This window comes from Simochromis diagramma, unplaced genomic scaffold (assembly GCF_900408965.1).
Source record: "Simochromis diagramma unplaced genomic scaffold, fSimDia1.1 OVJJ01000430.1, whole genome shotgun sequence".
NCBI classification, from domain to species: Eukaryota; Metazoa; Chordata; class Actinopteri; order Cichliformes; family Cichlidae; genus Simochromis; species Simochromis diagramma.
In genome coordinates this window covers 1076865-1093377 of record NW_024387258.1, presented here as the reverse complement: position 1 = coordinate 1093377, position 16513 = coordinate 1076865, and the positions used below count along the sequence as shown (strand labels likewise).

At 40.9% G+C, this 16513-nt stretch overlaps 1 protein-coding gene across 5 annotated transcripts in view; it reads left to right on the top strand.

Annotated features, from left to right (window-relative positions):
- The window catches only part of LOC120715268 (multiple epidermal growth factor-like domains protein 11), a 254980-nt gene that overhangs the window by 200258 nt on the left and 38209 nt on the right, over window positions 1–16513 (top strand). For all 5 annotated transcript variants that reach the window (XM_040002151.1, XM_040002150.1, XM_040002149.1 and 2 more), the window contains exons 12-16: window positions 3307–3427; window positions 5263–5426; window positions 5549–5651; window positions 10690–10836; window positions 12029–12163. In XM_040002151.1, the coding sequence (XP_039858085.1) occupies window positions 3307–3427; window positions 5263–5426; window positions 5549–5651; window positions 10690–10836; window positions 12029–12163 (670 nt within the window). The remainder of the gene's footprint in view (window positions 1–3306; window positions 3428–5262; window positions 5427–5548; window positions 5652–10689; window positions 10837–12028; window positions 12164–16513) is intronic.

The following is a 16513-nucleotide window of genomic DNA, read 5'->3' as shown; positions in this document are numbered from 1 at the left end:
TGTGAATCAGTAGATGAGGCAAGTTGAGAGTCAGGAGTCTTTGTTACTTTGATTTGTGGAGGTTCTGGTTTTCATTATCAATGTAGATAAACTAACAGCTTACAACAACACAACATTTTCTCTTGTGGAATTGTAATAAGCATGAAAATCAAATAACTTGAAGCATGTTGTGACTACGCATGGGAATTGATAAGATTTTCACGATTCCGATTCCATTTTCGATTCTTTTTAACGATTCGATTCTTTATCGATTCTTTTTAAAAAGGAGAACACTAAGGTCGATTAGCTTAGAACTTTGTTTTATATCTTCTCTTTGAACAAGGTAGACATTTAGGAGTAACATGGCCTTACAAACCCAGCAGTGAGATCTTAAGAGATCCAGCCTACGAATCTTCAATGGGGCGTCACAGGGTCCCCAGGAAAAACATTGTAAATCTAAAACAATAAAATAAATATTCTTCTGTAGCAATAACAAAGTATAACATAAATGATTCTGTAGCAATTACACAAGAATATCCAGTAATGTCCCTACCTACAATTAAACACATTCACTTTCTGAAAACCATCTGCTGTGGCAAACGGGTGCAAACCTTTGACCACAAACGTAGTCTCTGCTCGGTGACATTCGTCTGGCCTGAAAGGAGACGCTACCGGCAGACTGCAGCAAGAACTGCCAGCATCTGAGCCAGACTCTCTCTCATCATGGTCACTAAACGCACAGTAATGGCAGGTTTGTAATAAGGCAGATCGCGGTAACATAATATGCACTGTTAGTTGATTATTTACCTGCCACATTAACGGGAGAGGACGTGCGAACGTTACCGCTGCTGCTGGGTTGAGAGTCACGAGTCTGGAGCCGAATTAAAAACACGACATTCATTTAAGGTCATCGTGTGTTTTGTGAGCAAATGCTTTTGCATATTCGTAGTGTTTCCTTAAATGAAATATCTACTTTGCAAGTATTGCAAGTTGCCCTGTTGTCATCCGTTCTCGTAAAGTATAACCAAACTTTTGAGCATTTGAGCCACTTAGGCGCCGTCTTTCCTGCCAGGTAAATGACACTCCGCAACGTGGTGACGTCATTCGGGGCGACTGGAATCGATAAGAGAATCGTTTGCAAAAATGGCAAACAATTCCAAGGAACTGAAACAGTGGGAACCGGTTCTCAACAAGAACCAGGTTTCGATACCCATCCCTACTTGTGACTCATTTAAGCCTGAATATTGATTCATATGGAATGCCAGGGGAAGCTCATGTCAGTATGTCATTGCCTCAGAACTTTAAACCAATGCCAAACCTTTTCTATTCTGACTCTGTATCCCAAATGTTTCAAGGCTCACACATTGCAGCCACAATGATACAGCTATTTTAAAATAAGAGAGAAGAAGACACGGACTGTTGGAGGGACCTGGGAGTGGTCTTTGATTTTAATATATAATTAGAAGGTTTCAGATTCTTCTGAAAAGGTTGCCTCTAGACAGCTGCATACACATACAGAACTCTCCAACATTAAAAATATTTATACATGTACATTAACATGTAACACATAGCACACATATACAGTTGGGTCCATAAATATTTGGACAGAGATTTTGGTTCTGTACATCACCACAATGATTTTTCCCCCCTGTCCTGTTCAGTTCTTTAGCAATCAGAGTTATTGTCTGAAGGCCAAGAAAGATGGATTTATTTTACTAAGTAGATCATTATGGCTTTGCCATATTGGTCCACTTGATTGACCTTTGTTATTATTATTTATTTATTCAATTTATTTTATTTTAAGTCACAAATAGGACAGACACGCCTGGGGGCATGGAAGGAAAGAAGGAAGGAAGGAAGGAAGGAAGGAAGGAAGGAAGGAAGGAAGGAAGGAAGGAAGGAAAGAAAGAAAGAAAAACAGAGGGGAAGAGGGACAGTGAGAGAAGACACTAAAAAACAAATCCGCTGGATTACCTGTTGATACAAAAAAAGAAAACAAGTAAAAGGAGAGCAACACAATAAAAACAGCACCGCAGCAATAACCTAGATAAGTGTAACTAACAGTACATACTAAATATTGAATTTTATTTTGCAGCACACAAGACTGACAGCGCAGAATGTGCTTTGAGGTGGGAGGCAAGAAAGTCTGTGAGCACCTGTGTGCGTGAGCGCACTTGTATTCAAAAGGTTTCTCCGTGTAATGTGCCTGCATGAAGCAGGCATGGAGGAGACATCTGGTGGCCCCTAGGAGCGTGAGAGCCCAAGGAGGACCATCGGAGGGGCAGCCACGCCACCCTCCTGGAAAGAGCTGAGGAGAGCCCCAGACGGGGGGTCACCTAGCAGCCATGGCCACAGCGAGCTGCAGTGACGGGCCCGTGAGCTCCGCCCGCAGCCAGCTGTGCCAGAGTGGACCGTGGTCTGGGTCCACTCTGGGCCCGACCGAGCCAGGCCCTGCCCTATGAATTTTAAATGAAACTATTCTGATGCAGTTGAAGTGCAGACTAGACTCAGATTTAATTCAGTGAGTTGAAAGAAAAGATTGCATAAAAATGAAGGGATTTTTAAACAAAAATAATTGGTCAAATTAAATAACTGAGCATAAAATGTTCATTTACATAATTGGTTGAAAACCCTTTGTTGGCAATGACAACCGGAAGTCTTGAACTCATGGACATCACCAAATGTCCGACGCCGCGTTTTACCGATGATGTGGTGTGCTTTGGATCATGAGCTGTTCCACACCTTCCTCATACTTTATTCTTGCCATCATTCTCGTAGAGGTTGATCTTGGTTTCATCTGACCAAAGAATGTTTGTCCAGATCTGTGCTGGCTTTTTTAGGTGGTTTTTTTTTTTTAGCAAAGTCTAGCCAGTCTATTCTTGAGGCTGATGAGTGGCTTGCACCTTGCAGTGAACACCCTGTATTTACTTTCATGCGGTCTTCTCTTTATGGTAGACTTGGATATCGATACGTCTACCTCCTGGAGAGAGCTGTTCACTTGGTTGGCTGTTGTGAAGAGGTTTCTCTTTGCAACAGAAAGAATTCTGCGATCATCCTGGAAAGCTGTCTTCCTGTGGACGTCCAGGTCTTTTTGCATTGCTGAGTCCAATCCTAATATAGTAGCAACTTCTCCGATGGGTTTTTTCTGTCTTTGTGAGCTTAAGCATTGGTTGTTTCACCTTCACGGAGAGCTGATTTGACCACCTGTTGTCCATTCACAGCAAAATCTTCCAAATGCAAGCACTTCACCTCAAATCAACTCCAGGCCTTTTATCTTACCATTACCATTGTTTTTCAGTTCCTTCCTGTCTCCTTTTGTGTGACCAGGGTGACGACTGCTCTATCAGCTGTCTTGCAGGCCTGTACGGGATCAACTGCTCCTCATCGTGCTCCTGCCAAAACGAGATCTCCTGCTCACACATTGATGGTTCCTGCATCTGCAGAGAAGGTAGTGCTTTACAAGCACGTTCTCAAAGACAGAGTGTTGAAATTTCCTTCATTATTATGTTTTAGAATTTGACAAGAGGAACAACTATCAAAATTGTTTTTGTAAGGAGTCACAGTCTTCACTGTAACTTGTTGTGTTTCCCTGAATGTCTAACATTTTCAGCAGAGCCTCTGGTACTTCTTTCTAATCTAAAAATGTACATGTGACTGTTCCTGTGGAGAAGCTGCAGAGCATATCGTTGACGAGAGCTTGAAGAACTGCTATTTTAAGTACTACATATCCTGTTGACTATTGAAATTAATTAAATGTTGATAGTGTTGCATTTATTTGAATCTGAAGAAAACCAGGCCTATCTGAAGTGAGTGGGGAAGGGTGTATAACTTGAATTTCAGTGATCACCAGGAGATAAAAATGTTTGTTTTTATTTCAAGAGGTCAAGTGTGATAAAAACCTTTAAAAAAGTTAGGTTACATGGCCTTGACATAATGTTTCCAAACTCTTGCTTTATTCAAGTTGTGCTTCTAGTACACATACAAAAGTTTTTAGCTAATTCCACAAGATCACTAAATAAATTTGTGAATTTGCTGCTTTTTCTTTGTTATATTTCACAGTAACTCAGTGAAATTATTTGCAGCTTTTTTTGACAGATATTTTCTACACTTTCTGACTTTTCTAAACTCTTAAAGCAAATTGAGAAAATTTCAAACTATTTGATATTAAAAAGTTCCAGCCTTGATCTCCTAGCCCTGTTTTTGTTTGTTTGTTTGTTCTTATTGATCCTGCATTTGAAAACCAGAAACCCCAAATTTCCTCTAATCTCACCATTGAAACTTACATCTCTAAAAATGTGAAGATATCAACTGTAACAATCTCCAGTCCTTACCTGGTCTTTTTTTTCTGCTTGTTTAATATCTCTCAATATCAGCATGTTTAAATATTTATACACCTCTGAACGTGGTTGGGACCACAGGTAATTAAAATAGAGAGACATCTGAAGAAGCAGAAAACAGGACCAGGGCCTGAGAGCTTTGGTTAGAACAAGAACGAACCCTGTGAAACCCGCGTACTCTCTCTCTTTAGTCACCCATGACTTAATTTACTTTGATGTACTTTAATATCAGTGTTTTTAGTGTGAAAAGCCCAGGAAATGGTGAAGGATGGAAGGGAATGACAAATTAGAAACATTTCTTATTACTTACATTCAAGTTAAGCAAAGCCTTTAAAAAGATAAATACATTTTTAAAAGTCATTTAAACAATAATCCAAAATATTACTGAACTGAACAGTTGAATTATCAGGATATATGTTTAGCATACGCTCTGATAATTCAATGTACAGCCCTTAGTAAAGATGAACTCCTGTGTCCTGCAGCTTGGCTTATTTCTATGACTTTTGTCACTGCAGGAAAAACTCAGACAACAACCAGACAGACTTACTTGGAAGAGGAAATGAAGTTAAACAGAAAAACGATTACTCAAACTGTTTGTTGGAAACACTTATCCAAGATGGGGAAAGGGACTTTTTTTTAGCTCCAAATAAACTTTTGATAATCTGTTTAAACGGTAAATATGTCCGTCTGTCGGCTCGTGCCTCTTGGACACTGTTGCAGCTATAAAATAGGTATTGACATGTATTTAGTCATTATAACAAATACAGCAAAGATGGATAATGTAGAGAAAATAGGATCCACATTCTTATAAACCACAATTACACCAAGTTAGAAGAAAAGTCATAAAATAAATCACAAGGTCAAACATACGGAAATATAAAACTTATAATACTTAATTGCAGAGTAAAGTTCCATTACAAACTAAAATGATCTGTCGTCTGAGCAGGTTGGCAGGGTGTCGACTGCTCCATCCCTTGCTCCAGTGGAACCTGGGGACTGAGCTGCAATCAGACGTGTCAGTGTGCCAATGGGGCAGCTTGCAACCCCGTCAGTGGAACCTGTGCTTGCTCCCCAGGCTGGACGGATGAATACTGTGACGTACCTTGTCCTGTGAGTGCTCATAGCATTCATTTTTTTCTCTTTATTCATCAGCTCGGACATCTACTTTGCTTCTTTAATGTTTCGTTAAAGAAAAAATGTGTTTTCTCTGATGTTTGTCTTGGTGCTGTTAGGATGGATCGTACGGCTTGGATTGCAGAGAGAAATGTGACTGCGTTAACTCCGATGGCTGTGATCCAGTTACCGGTTTCTGCCGCTGTCTTGCAGGTTGGACGGGTGAGTTATGGAGCTGCAGTTTGAGCCAACATTTGAAAATGCTGTGAATCCAGTAACATTAGAAAGAACACCTATGATGTTCAGATTGATACCACAGAAATATCAGCAAGACAAGTTCACATTTTAGTGGCCTTGACCTCAAAGTCAAGCATTTGGCAACTGTGATATAATTTGTGCATTTTTGGTTGCATATTGGTGGTACAGTAGAATATTTATTCATACCAGCACGCCTGCTTCAGTCTTTTGACAAAATGCCATTCAAAGCATTTTCCCGATTTTGCATTCACTGAATATTCATAACAATAATAACCCTTCTACACTATATTATTAAAAGTATTAAGTAACTTTAATGACACCCTTTTCCACTATAACAGCTTCCAGTCTTGTGGCAAAGTTTTCCTGTATTCATGGGAATTTTTGGCTATTCTATTAAACATTTGTGAGGTCAGACTAGACCCGGATGAAAAGTCCTGCCTTGCAGAAACCGCTCTAACACATCTCCACCGCTCTAGAGTCCAGTAGCTGGGTGCTTTACACCACTTGCATTGCATTTGGAGTGGTTCTTATATAGCACTTTTCTATTCTATAGAATTCTATTCTATAACGTATAGTTCACTGACCCGACATTGAATATACCATCATATCACCAAAAAAATCATATTTGTCTTTTCCTTTACTTTTTTCAACTAAAGAGTGAACAGAAGGATTGAAACATGATCTCTGAAAAAGTGGGACAAAGTGGGACAGGGCCTAATGTTGAGCACAGTAATGTAACATATATCTTGTGCTGAAACATTATGTAAATGGCAAACGGACTGGTTCTTATATAGCAAATAATATTGAGTAATCAGAGCCCATCTTTCCATACCGCCTATATCACCCCAATAGAGCACTTCGCTCTCAGATTGCTGTCTTTCTTCTGTTTTTTAGGATATTAAAAAGTAAACTGGGAGGCTTTCAGCTTTCAGATCCCTCTTCTGTGGAACCAGTTCCCAGATTGGATTTGGGGGACAGACACCAGCTCTACTTTTCAGATTAGACTTAAAACTTTCCTTTTGGACAAAGCTTATGTCAGCCTGGTTGTGCTGGAGGTTTCTGCCTGTTAAAAGGGAGTTTTTCCTTCCCAGTCTCACCAAAGTTGCTCAAAGGGGGTCGTCTGATTGTTGGGGTTTAGCTGTATTATTGTAGTCTTCACATAGAAGCATTAAGCACTTTGAGGTGACTGTTGTTGTGATTTGGTGCAATATGAATATGAACTATATGAAATTGTTACTTTACTCGAGCACTCAAAGTGCTTTATAAACCATGTGTGACGCTTTCACAGGCAGGTGTCTGTGAAGCTTCTCAGTCATCCAGGTCATCGTAGTCTAAGGAGCTTGCAAAGAAAAGCGTCTGGACTTCTTTAAGTTGCTTGAAGACGTTTCACCTCTCATCCGAGAAGCTTCTTCAGAAGCTTCTTCTTCATTTTGCAGCTTATTGTGTAAGACCTGTGCCATACCCATGATACATTCCCCTGGCATTAGTGTTTCCATGGTAGCAATCAATGACACTTGCTGGCTGATGGCACTGAATAATTAAATTTTTTGGTACATTTAATGGTGTTTAAGTCAACATAGTGACTTTGTACCACTGATGAATTTACCTGAAATCCGACCACTGTATTAGTTTTATTTAAGCTGTCGTGCGTCTCGTGTCTCTCTAAAACCAGCCCTTGGAAGATCAAATCGAAGGTGCACAACAAAGTAATAAATATACTGAGAGTGGGTTTAAAAATTATTTTAGATGTGCCTCTATAGTCACATGGTCTCAGAGAAGAACAACTTCGTTGAAAACTATCCAATGAAACTGATGAATCTTCATCAAAAACACTCCAGAAGAGATTAAAAAATGCACTTTAGTTTGACCTTTGGCCTCTTCAGGGGACATGGGATCATGGGCCATATCTAGACCCTCTGAAATGAGGGCAGCTGAAGCAGTTATGGAAAATACCTCAACACACATTCAGTAGAGGAGAATAAAATAAAACATGGATGGGGAATAGAAGACCGAGGAGAAGGGTGCAGACAACAATAAGGTATGAATTCAGACTACAAATCGATATGACAAACACACAGCAGATTCAAACCTATAATTCTAAAACTAGGGACGTTCAAGCTTGGATGAGTTTGAGCTGTTTTCAATAATTCAACTTTACAAATGTTCCCATGGATAAGGCACCTTTAAGAGAGCCTTTTTACATAAACATTCTCCTCAGCAGTGATGCTACACTTCACCGTGCCCTTGTTTACTTTATTAATTGTCATGTTCGAGTTGTACCTCTCCTTGTTTCATCTACTAATTGTCAATTAGTAAACTTGTGGTGAGAGAGGATCAATATGAGAGGTGATGAATATGGAGAGGACATTTTTATTCACTGCCAGAGGGAAAACTGATAATGAATTGACATTGAGGGAAACTTCAACATATTGATGAATAGATAGATCAAAGTTTAGAGTTAACGACTACATGAAGTTTGAAGAAACAAAGAAACACCAGATATCTGCGTTAGACTGAAATTAGTAAGCCTGTGTAATTACAGTTCAGGTAATAACTATGAATGACAATTAGACTTGTGAGAGTCTGTGAAGCTGAAAGATAATACAGTGCATATCAATTAAAGACCCCAAAGATTCTCCTGTGATTAATTACACTCTGACTCAGTGAGATCAAATTTAAAAGTCTGCAGAGAGTAAAGTGTAAACTGAACAACTTTCTGGGGAAAACGTGGTCTTGTTAGGAGAGATGGTACCCATCCTCCTTTAGATGGAGCAGCTCTCATTTGTAGAAGTCTGACCAAATTTATCCAGAGTTGGGACCAGGAAGCAGAGTCTTATACACCATCTCTGCAGCGTCCTTCCTCCTGTTATGATCCAGAGCCGCATCCCTGCAGAAACTATGTTCACAAAAAAACAATTCCAAATGAAATTAAATAACAATATAGCATCCTCAACTGCACCAAAGATAAAGCACTTAAATGTAGATCAGTACACATAAGGTCCCTGTTAGTAAAGGATTTAATAACTGATCAACACATCAGTTTATTCTGACTGAAGGAAACCTGGTTACAGCGGGATGAATACGTCAGTTTACAGGAATCAACACACCCGAGTCGTCCTGTCAGAATTCTCAAGACAGGATGGACGAGTAGCAGCAGCAGTCTTCAACTTATGAAGCACAGCATGTCTTTTGTCCTGTCTCCTTCCCCGTCAACCCCAACCAGTCACGGCAGATGGCCGCCCCTCCCTGAGACTGGTTCTGCTGGTTTTTTCCTGTTAAAAGGGAGTTTTTCCTTCCTACTGTCAAGTGCGTACTCATATTGTTGGGGTTTTTCTGTATTACTGTCTCTACATAACAATATTAGACAATATTCAGCTGTTGTTGTGATTTGGTGCTATATAAATTAAATAAAATTTAACTGAACTGAATTAACCATCGATGGACAACAGATAACGGAAAAAGCAGTTTATTGTTATCTGTTGTCCAGCTGGCACTTAGAGTTTTGATTTGATTTTTGTGACTGATTTAGTGTTCGGAAAAAATAATTCTAATGGGTGATTTTAAGATAACATACGATAAGATTAATTATTATTGTAGGCTCAAGCACTGGAAAATTTGGTATATATAAACATAAGCAGTCATACTATAAAAATGAAAGATTGAAGAAAATATCTTTTATTTTATTTGTCCATTCCACTACATATGAATGCATTGTTGAAGGATAGAGGTACATAGATATAATTATAAACAGGACATGTTTGAAGCAGACACCAGCTCACCATTGAAGCTGAGTCCGTGCTCAAAGGTGCTGTTAATCTGGGCCAATCAGGAACCTGACAGCCAGCACCTGCAGTACCAGCTCAAAGTCAAGAGTCAATAACAGAATAAGCTGTTGGGCATTGGCTGAGAAGATTTGGTGGCAATTTTTTCAGGGGTGCAATTCACATACACAACTCTACTATTTAAAGAGATCTTAGGGATGTAAAGGGAAATAAACTGACTTTCCAGCAGCACTCTACGATCTATTGAAAAGAAGGATTGTTACAACAAAGAAATAATCGACCAAACAAACATTTCTTTACTTTTTATGTTAAGTTTAGATGTTATAATGTTATTAATTGCATCATAATGTCTGAAAGCAATGTTAAATGTCAAAGAAAGTTTCTAATGAGCTGCAGGCTGAAGTGAGACGTGTACTGTATTTACACATACTCTCTGTTTTTATTCCGTCAGACTGTCCCCTGTGAGCCGTACGGGCTCTGAACTATTGTGCAGACCAGTTTTTGTGCAGACAGACTCCTGCCCCTCAGGACACACACACACACATGCAAGACTGATGAAAGACGGAGACACAAAGAATTAGACGGGGAAAAGTCTTGGGTAGTATTTGTGAGATTCTATGTGTTTATTCATATAAACTGACATTTATTCATACATGTGCACACACAAATGAATATTTAGACAGCAAAATAATTAAAAGCGTTTTTGGTTTTGTTGAACATAATGCCAGTTATCACCTTTACATGCACACCAGTTTACCATCTTTTTGTTTTAGACTAACACAACACAAAAACCTGCAGACAGCCTGATTATAATATAATGAACTAAATAACAATTTATTGACATTTCCAATGCTTAATAAGTGTGTAAACATTACATTGATCAACAGATATCACAAATATCACAATCGGGGGCCAATGGGAAGACATCAATTAAGTGAAGGTGACCAGATTTATCTTACTACAGCCCACAGTTTGCTAGTACAACATTACGTTAACTGCTAGCTGAGTTCCTGTGAGAACTCTACTCATCTCTGCTGATTTATTTATTTATTTTATCACCCTGCCGTCTCACTTTTCACCTTTAAGTGACATGTGTGTATTCCTGTGTTAGGAATACCAGTTTGACTTTATTTAAGAGCTCATAGCTCAGCGCTTGACAGAATAAAGCTGTTTGCTTTACTATAGCCTACATTGTGTGTGTTTTTGTGTGTTTTGTGCAGGTGTCCATTGTGACAGTGTGTGCGAGGAGGGTCGCTGGGGACCCAACTGCTCCTACAGCTGCACCTGCGAGAACGGGGGCTCCTGTTCTCCAGAGGACGGCACCTGTGTGTGCGCTCCAGGCTACCGGGGCACCAACTGCAGAAGAAGTAAAGGATTATTTTTCACACCCACGTTTCTGCAGTCGTGTACTGTACTCACTCGGCCACAGCTGCAGTGGTGGCAGAAATCCTGACATTTTGCTTTAAATAGGAACTACAAATAGTACTATTAGCAAGACTCCTATACAATTAGTAAAAAAGGAGAAATGAATGAAATACTGCTGTCAGCGTTAATCTCGTTAAAATGATGTTTACCGCATTAACGCGGTAAATCTCTGTTAGCAAGTTAGCCCAGATCGCCCTGTGCGTGGAGCTGGACAGCGCTAACGTGCTAACGAGTGAACCTTGCTAACGCGTTGATGCCGTGCAGTCCCACGCACGGGGCGCTAACTTGCTAACGGAGATTTACCGCGTTAATGCGGTTATGCCGTTAATGTCATTTTAACGAGATTAACGGCACTAGAATAAAGTGATAGCTGCCACCTGGTGCACTGTTTCTACTGGATAATCTTTGTTATTCCAGTTTGTAACTTCTTCACAGGTCTTTGAAATAAAGTCTGTGTAAAATTTGTTTTAGAACTAATTAGCCAATTTAATGAGCGCAGCATTTGTCTTACAAAAACAGAAACAGTCCTCGTGGCTGGCCAGAGGGATGCTGTGGGTTATGTTGGCACTTCCACCTCTTCTGTAATATTAACCTGTACACGGTGGTTTATTTAATGGGTGATGCTGATGTTCTGACATTAAGAGTCTAAATTCCCATGGTAATGGCCCAGTGAAACTGAAGCTTAAAGTTCATTTATTTTGTTTAAGAAAATAACTGCAACTCATTCATGTTGCATCTGCTTGAAATCGAGCCCAAGTCTGATGATGCTCATAGTGTGAGTACATGGAGTGTGTTTGTATGACCGTTTCTTCTGCTTCTTTTGGCATCAGAGTAATACATTTAAGCTCTCTTGATTCAGAATTTACACAATTATCATAATGAGGAAAATCCTGTAGCATGAGGGAAGAGGGTTGCCTTGCCAGTTAGAGCAATTAGAGTTACGTCAATTAAAGCAAATTAAAGGCCAGAGGAAGACTTATGAGTCCTTCCTGTGCGGGAAGGAAAAACAAATCAAAACTAATACAGCTAACAGGCTGACCCATGGGACGAGGGAATGGTTAGAACGCTATTCCCAGTACACACACCATCACAGAGTGCACATGATGAGCCATAATGTGGATTTTTCCTCCACAGCATGTTCTCCTGGCTTCTATGGCCATCGTTGCAGTCAGATGTGTCCTCAGTGTGTCCACAGCGATGGGGCTTGCCACCACGTCACCGGCCACTGCAAATGTCTCGCTGGATTTTTTGGCTCCCTCTGCAATGAAGGTCAGTTTGTCTGATTCCATTAAAAAGTAATTCAGAAGTACAGAAGTAGAAACACTCTGCACTCAGAGATCCAAGCAGGCAGGTGGCAGGTACAAAACACCAGACAGTAACCTGAGCACATGGAGATAGAATTAACACAGTTCAAGCAACACTTGGATACACACTCTGTAGGGAGCCAAGTTACCACTGAGGGGTGACTAACGGACTGGCGTGGAAGCAGCCGTCTGTGCAGAGTTAAATAGTCCTCCTGGTAATCGCCTGGAGTGGGATGCAGGTGTGAAGGTGATGGCCCAGCCTGAGGGTGGCCACCGGGGCATCCCACACGCTCCTCAGACACAGAGACACAAACCATGACAGATTTCTTGATCTTAGCAACGTCATCTATGTGTTGATTGTAATCCCATGCAGGGACTTGGTTGTCCATGTCCATGAATTCCTCTTCCTGTTCAGCATCACCATTTGTCTTCAGCTGTCTGAGGCAATCTCTGAGGGCCGTCTTTCTGATGTATTTACAGATGCTCTGTTTTTCATCATGAAATGTGGAACTTCATGTATTTTTGAATCATTCCCACTGGCCTGTGGAATACCCAGGTACTTAAGATTTCAGTGATACTGCCAGTGGGGATGGTGCGTAGAGCAGTGTTCACATCTACAAGCATTTCCACTAATGAAACTCTGTCAGGTAGCTGGGGGTTCTTGGTTGGTGGCTACTTTGAGTCTCACTACAGCCACAAACAGAGCGCTGTAAGAAAAGAGAACAACACATCATCAGAGATTGTCAGGTCTCTGATGATGTGTTGCTTCAGGTCACACCCTCTTTGCACCAAAACAATCAGGATACAGCCAGAGATGCAGCAGAGTGGACAGTCTGTCACACACACAACACGCTTCCACAACAGCTTCTTTCCCACCACAGTCACTCTGATGGCAAAAAACAAAATCAGTAAAATACACACAAAATCAAATGTATCCAGTGTGATATATATTTCTATATGCAGTCCACATTTCAGTGTGCAATAGACTAACATGCAATATTTTTCTATACAGTAGTCATTTATGTGTAATGAAGGAACTGCTGTTCTATGCTTGGTATAGACTGAAATGATATAGATTGGACACAAACTGAAAAGCGCTAGATTTTGAGCTTCTGAGGGAAAACAGCAAAAAGCAGTGTGCTTAACAGGAAGTTGAGATAGATAGACTAGCAATACTTGCTGAGGGGAGGAAGAAACAATGCTATTAACCTCTTAAGCCCCAACGCCCCCTGATACGATATATATATTTATATATGTGTGTGTATATATAGTTGTGTGTGTGTGTGTGTATAGAGAATGTTTGTCCATTATTCTCACTATCGTTTTCACTGTGCTGTTGCCTTTGAATCTCCAGCTTTGATCGTAGCTGTCTTCTGTTGATGATATTGCACTGATGTTGACTTAGTGTCCACATCAGTGCATATAGCACCTTTCATTGGGCCAGAAAAGGGTGGAGTGCCCACTCCGGGTCAGGGATGGGTTCAGCAGAAATGGGCTTCCTCCGAAGGGTGGCTGGCCTCTCCCTTTAGTTCAGTTCAGCCATCCGGGAGGGCTCAGAGTAGAGCCGCTGCTCCTCCACATCGAAAGGAGCTAGTTGAGGTGGTTCGGGCATCTGACAAGGATGCCTCCTGGGCGCCTCCTGGATGAGGTGTTCCGGGCACCTTCCACTGGGAGGAGGCCCCGGGGCAGACCTAGGAAACGCTGGAGAGATTATATCTCTCGGCTGGCCTGGGAAAGCATGGTGTTCCCCTGGACAAGCTGCTTAGGCTGCTGCTCCCGCGACCCGTCCTCAGATAAGCAGAAGAAGATGGATGGATGAACCTGTCATTGGGTTCCATAGTCTTTTTTTCTCAGAGTTGGTGCCCTGTTTATACTTCAATTACAAACTAAGTAAAGTCTGGAAGCTGAAAACAAACTTTGCTAGCTTATCAAAACTGACATGGACAGTGTGTAGTGGTTGTTCTCCAAGATAGAGGTCAGCTGTGGTAGACTTCTGCCCCTATGGATGTGTTTCTGTTCTTGTGCTACCGTGATCACTGTAGTGTCTTTTAAATAAGTATTTTCTAGCCACTGGGAGGATTTCTTGAGGTTAGCAACTTCATCTATCTGTTCATACTGCTGTCAAAAAGTATTTACCTCCTTGCCAGTGGCGTGTCCAGCGGGGTGGCCTGGGGGGGCACAGGCCACCCCCCCAACCAGACTGGCCACCCCAGGTGCCACCCCGAAGCTAAAACAATAAAATTTAATGAAATATCAAATGTACGATTATGGTTTCACAGTGAAGCTCAGATATCCGAGGGTAAGTGAATGCAGCACCGGCTTCTGCACTATGAGCATCATGTTAGCAAAGGTAGGAGAGCCAAGCGCGAACCGCAAAAGATTAACAAGTTAACATAGCTGGACTAGCCATCGGACATTTGCACGGTGGGCTGATGACTTTTTTTCTTCTTTTTTTTTGTAACTGCATGAACAATGAGAGGTGGTGGACTGGCCAGATGCTGGCCGATGTGTAAAAATAACTCAGTTGTTTGGTGGTGGCTATGGCGGGGTTTCCACAGAGGCAACAGGTGGATGAGGGAAGGTGAGGCAGGAGGAGAGACCCGAGGCGGCCGCTGGTCCGAGTGTCAGGTGAACTGAACTTCAGGTAAGAAGTTATGACCTGCAGTCTCTCTGGGTCAGATATAAACCAAGTTCAGGTGGAGTTTATTTTCGTTGTGCTGACTTTTTACAGTCAGTTGCAATAACTCGTACTGCGTGCTAGCTAGCATGACGGAGTTTCTATACAGCTGTTCGGTTGCTATGATGTTACTGATAGTGAACTTTATTTTATTCATAAGGTTAGTTAGTAGAGTTGCCAACGGCTCCTTAAAAAATGGAATGGTCCCTGATTCAGAGAAAATATTACACGTTTCGTATTGAGCTGAGAAGAGACGCAGTTTGTCCCGTACTTCAGCTACAATGAAAAAGACACAAAGCTGGAGTTATTCTGCGTCTTTGCTGCACAGCTGCCTCTTCCCCTATCCCCCCCCCCCCCCCCCCTCTTCTATTGCTACTTCAATCGTGAAACTGATCAGCTGATCGGTTCTCTTGTTTGTTTATCGCCCACTCTGCGCCAGAAAGAGGAAACCAGCGGATGTCGCGCTAAACAACAGCAGCACGTTTAAGCTTGATCAGCTGTTGTTAGAATTTATTTAATATTAATTTCTAGTATCAGCTGATGTTTGCTGGAGCCACAGCTGTAAAGCTGCTGGTCATGATGTCGGTTTGTTTATGTGGTGAGAGGGAAACATGAAGATGAAACCAGGAGATGTCCTTACTGAATCATCAGAGCTGAACAGGTGATGGAGAAACAGGTTTACCTTTTAAGTGACATGAATGAGTTGAAGGGAAGTTATAGAATAGAATAGAATAGAATAGAATAGAATAGAATTCAACTTTATTGTCATTGCACATGCACAGGTACAGGGCAACGAAATGCAGTTTGCATCCATCCAGAAGTGCTTTAGTGATATAGATATATTACAATATATATTAGCAATAATATAGATATGTAAGTATATTACAGAAATGGGTCTATTATGGTATGTTATAATGTACACGGTATGAAGTATGTTGTGAATATTCTATAACTATAAGTATGTACAGGCTGTAGTGAGTACAAGCTATGTACAGGATATGAACAGGATATAAATATGAAAAACTATACAGAATATGAAATAAATAACTTTACAGAAATCTGAGATATACAGCTATACAGAAATGGGAACTATGCAAGTTGTAAACAGTTGTAGGATTAAAAACTTATTATGAGCTGTTTCTGAGAGACAAATAACACCAGGATCCTTTTCTGTGTAGCTGACAGCTGGTAACTGTGCAGGGGCGGGTCTAGCAAAGTGTTGCCAGGGGGCAGGTAGGGCATTAACAGGGAGAGGGGGGCACAAAGAAATACTTTTCTTTCTTATTCTCAATTCAAATATTTAGCTTTTATTAAATAATTATCTGAATCTTGCAAACAAAGTTTTTATCTGACGTAAAATGTATAGAAATCATACAAATACAAAAAGACTGTGTACATCACTGTCACAGCAACATTTGTTTTCATTCAAAGGCTTTATGGCTTTAATACCTGGTGGGCCGGTCTGTAGTCAAAATGCCCAATTTTCTGTCCCAGTCCAGCCCTGCAGGTTATACTGGCAGTGTCACCATGCCAGCTGACTGGATTTCATCATCAGCCAGTGTTGTTCTTGATCAATATTACCAAAGTTTACCATAAGGCAGCATAGAAAGTATTTACTTGCTTTCAGGTTTCATTCAA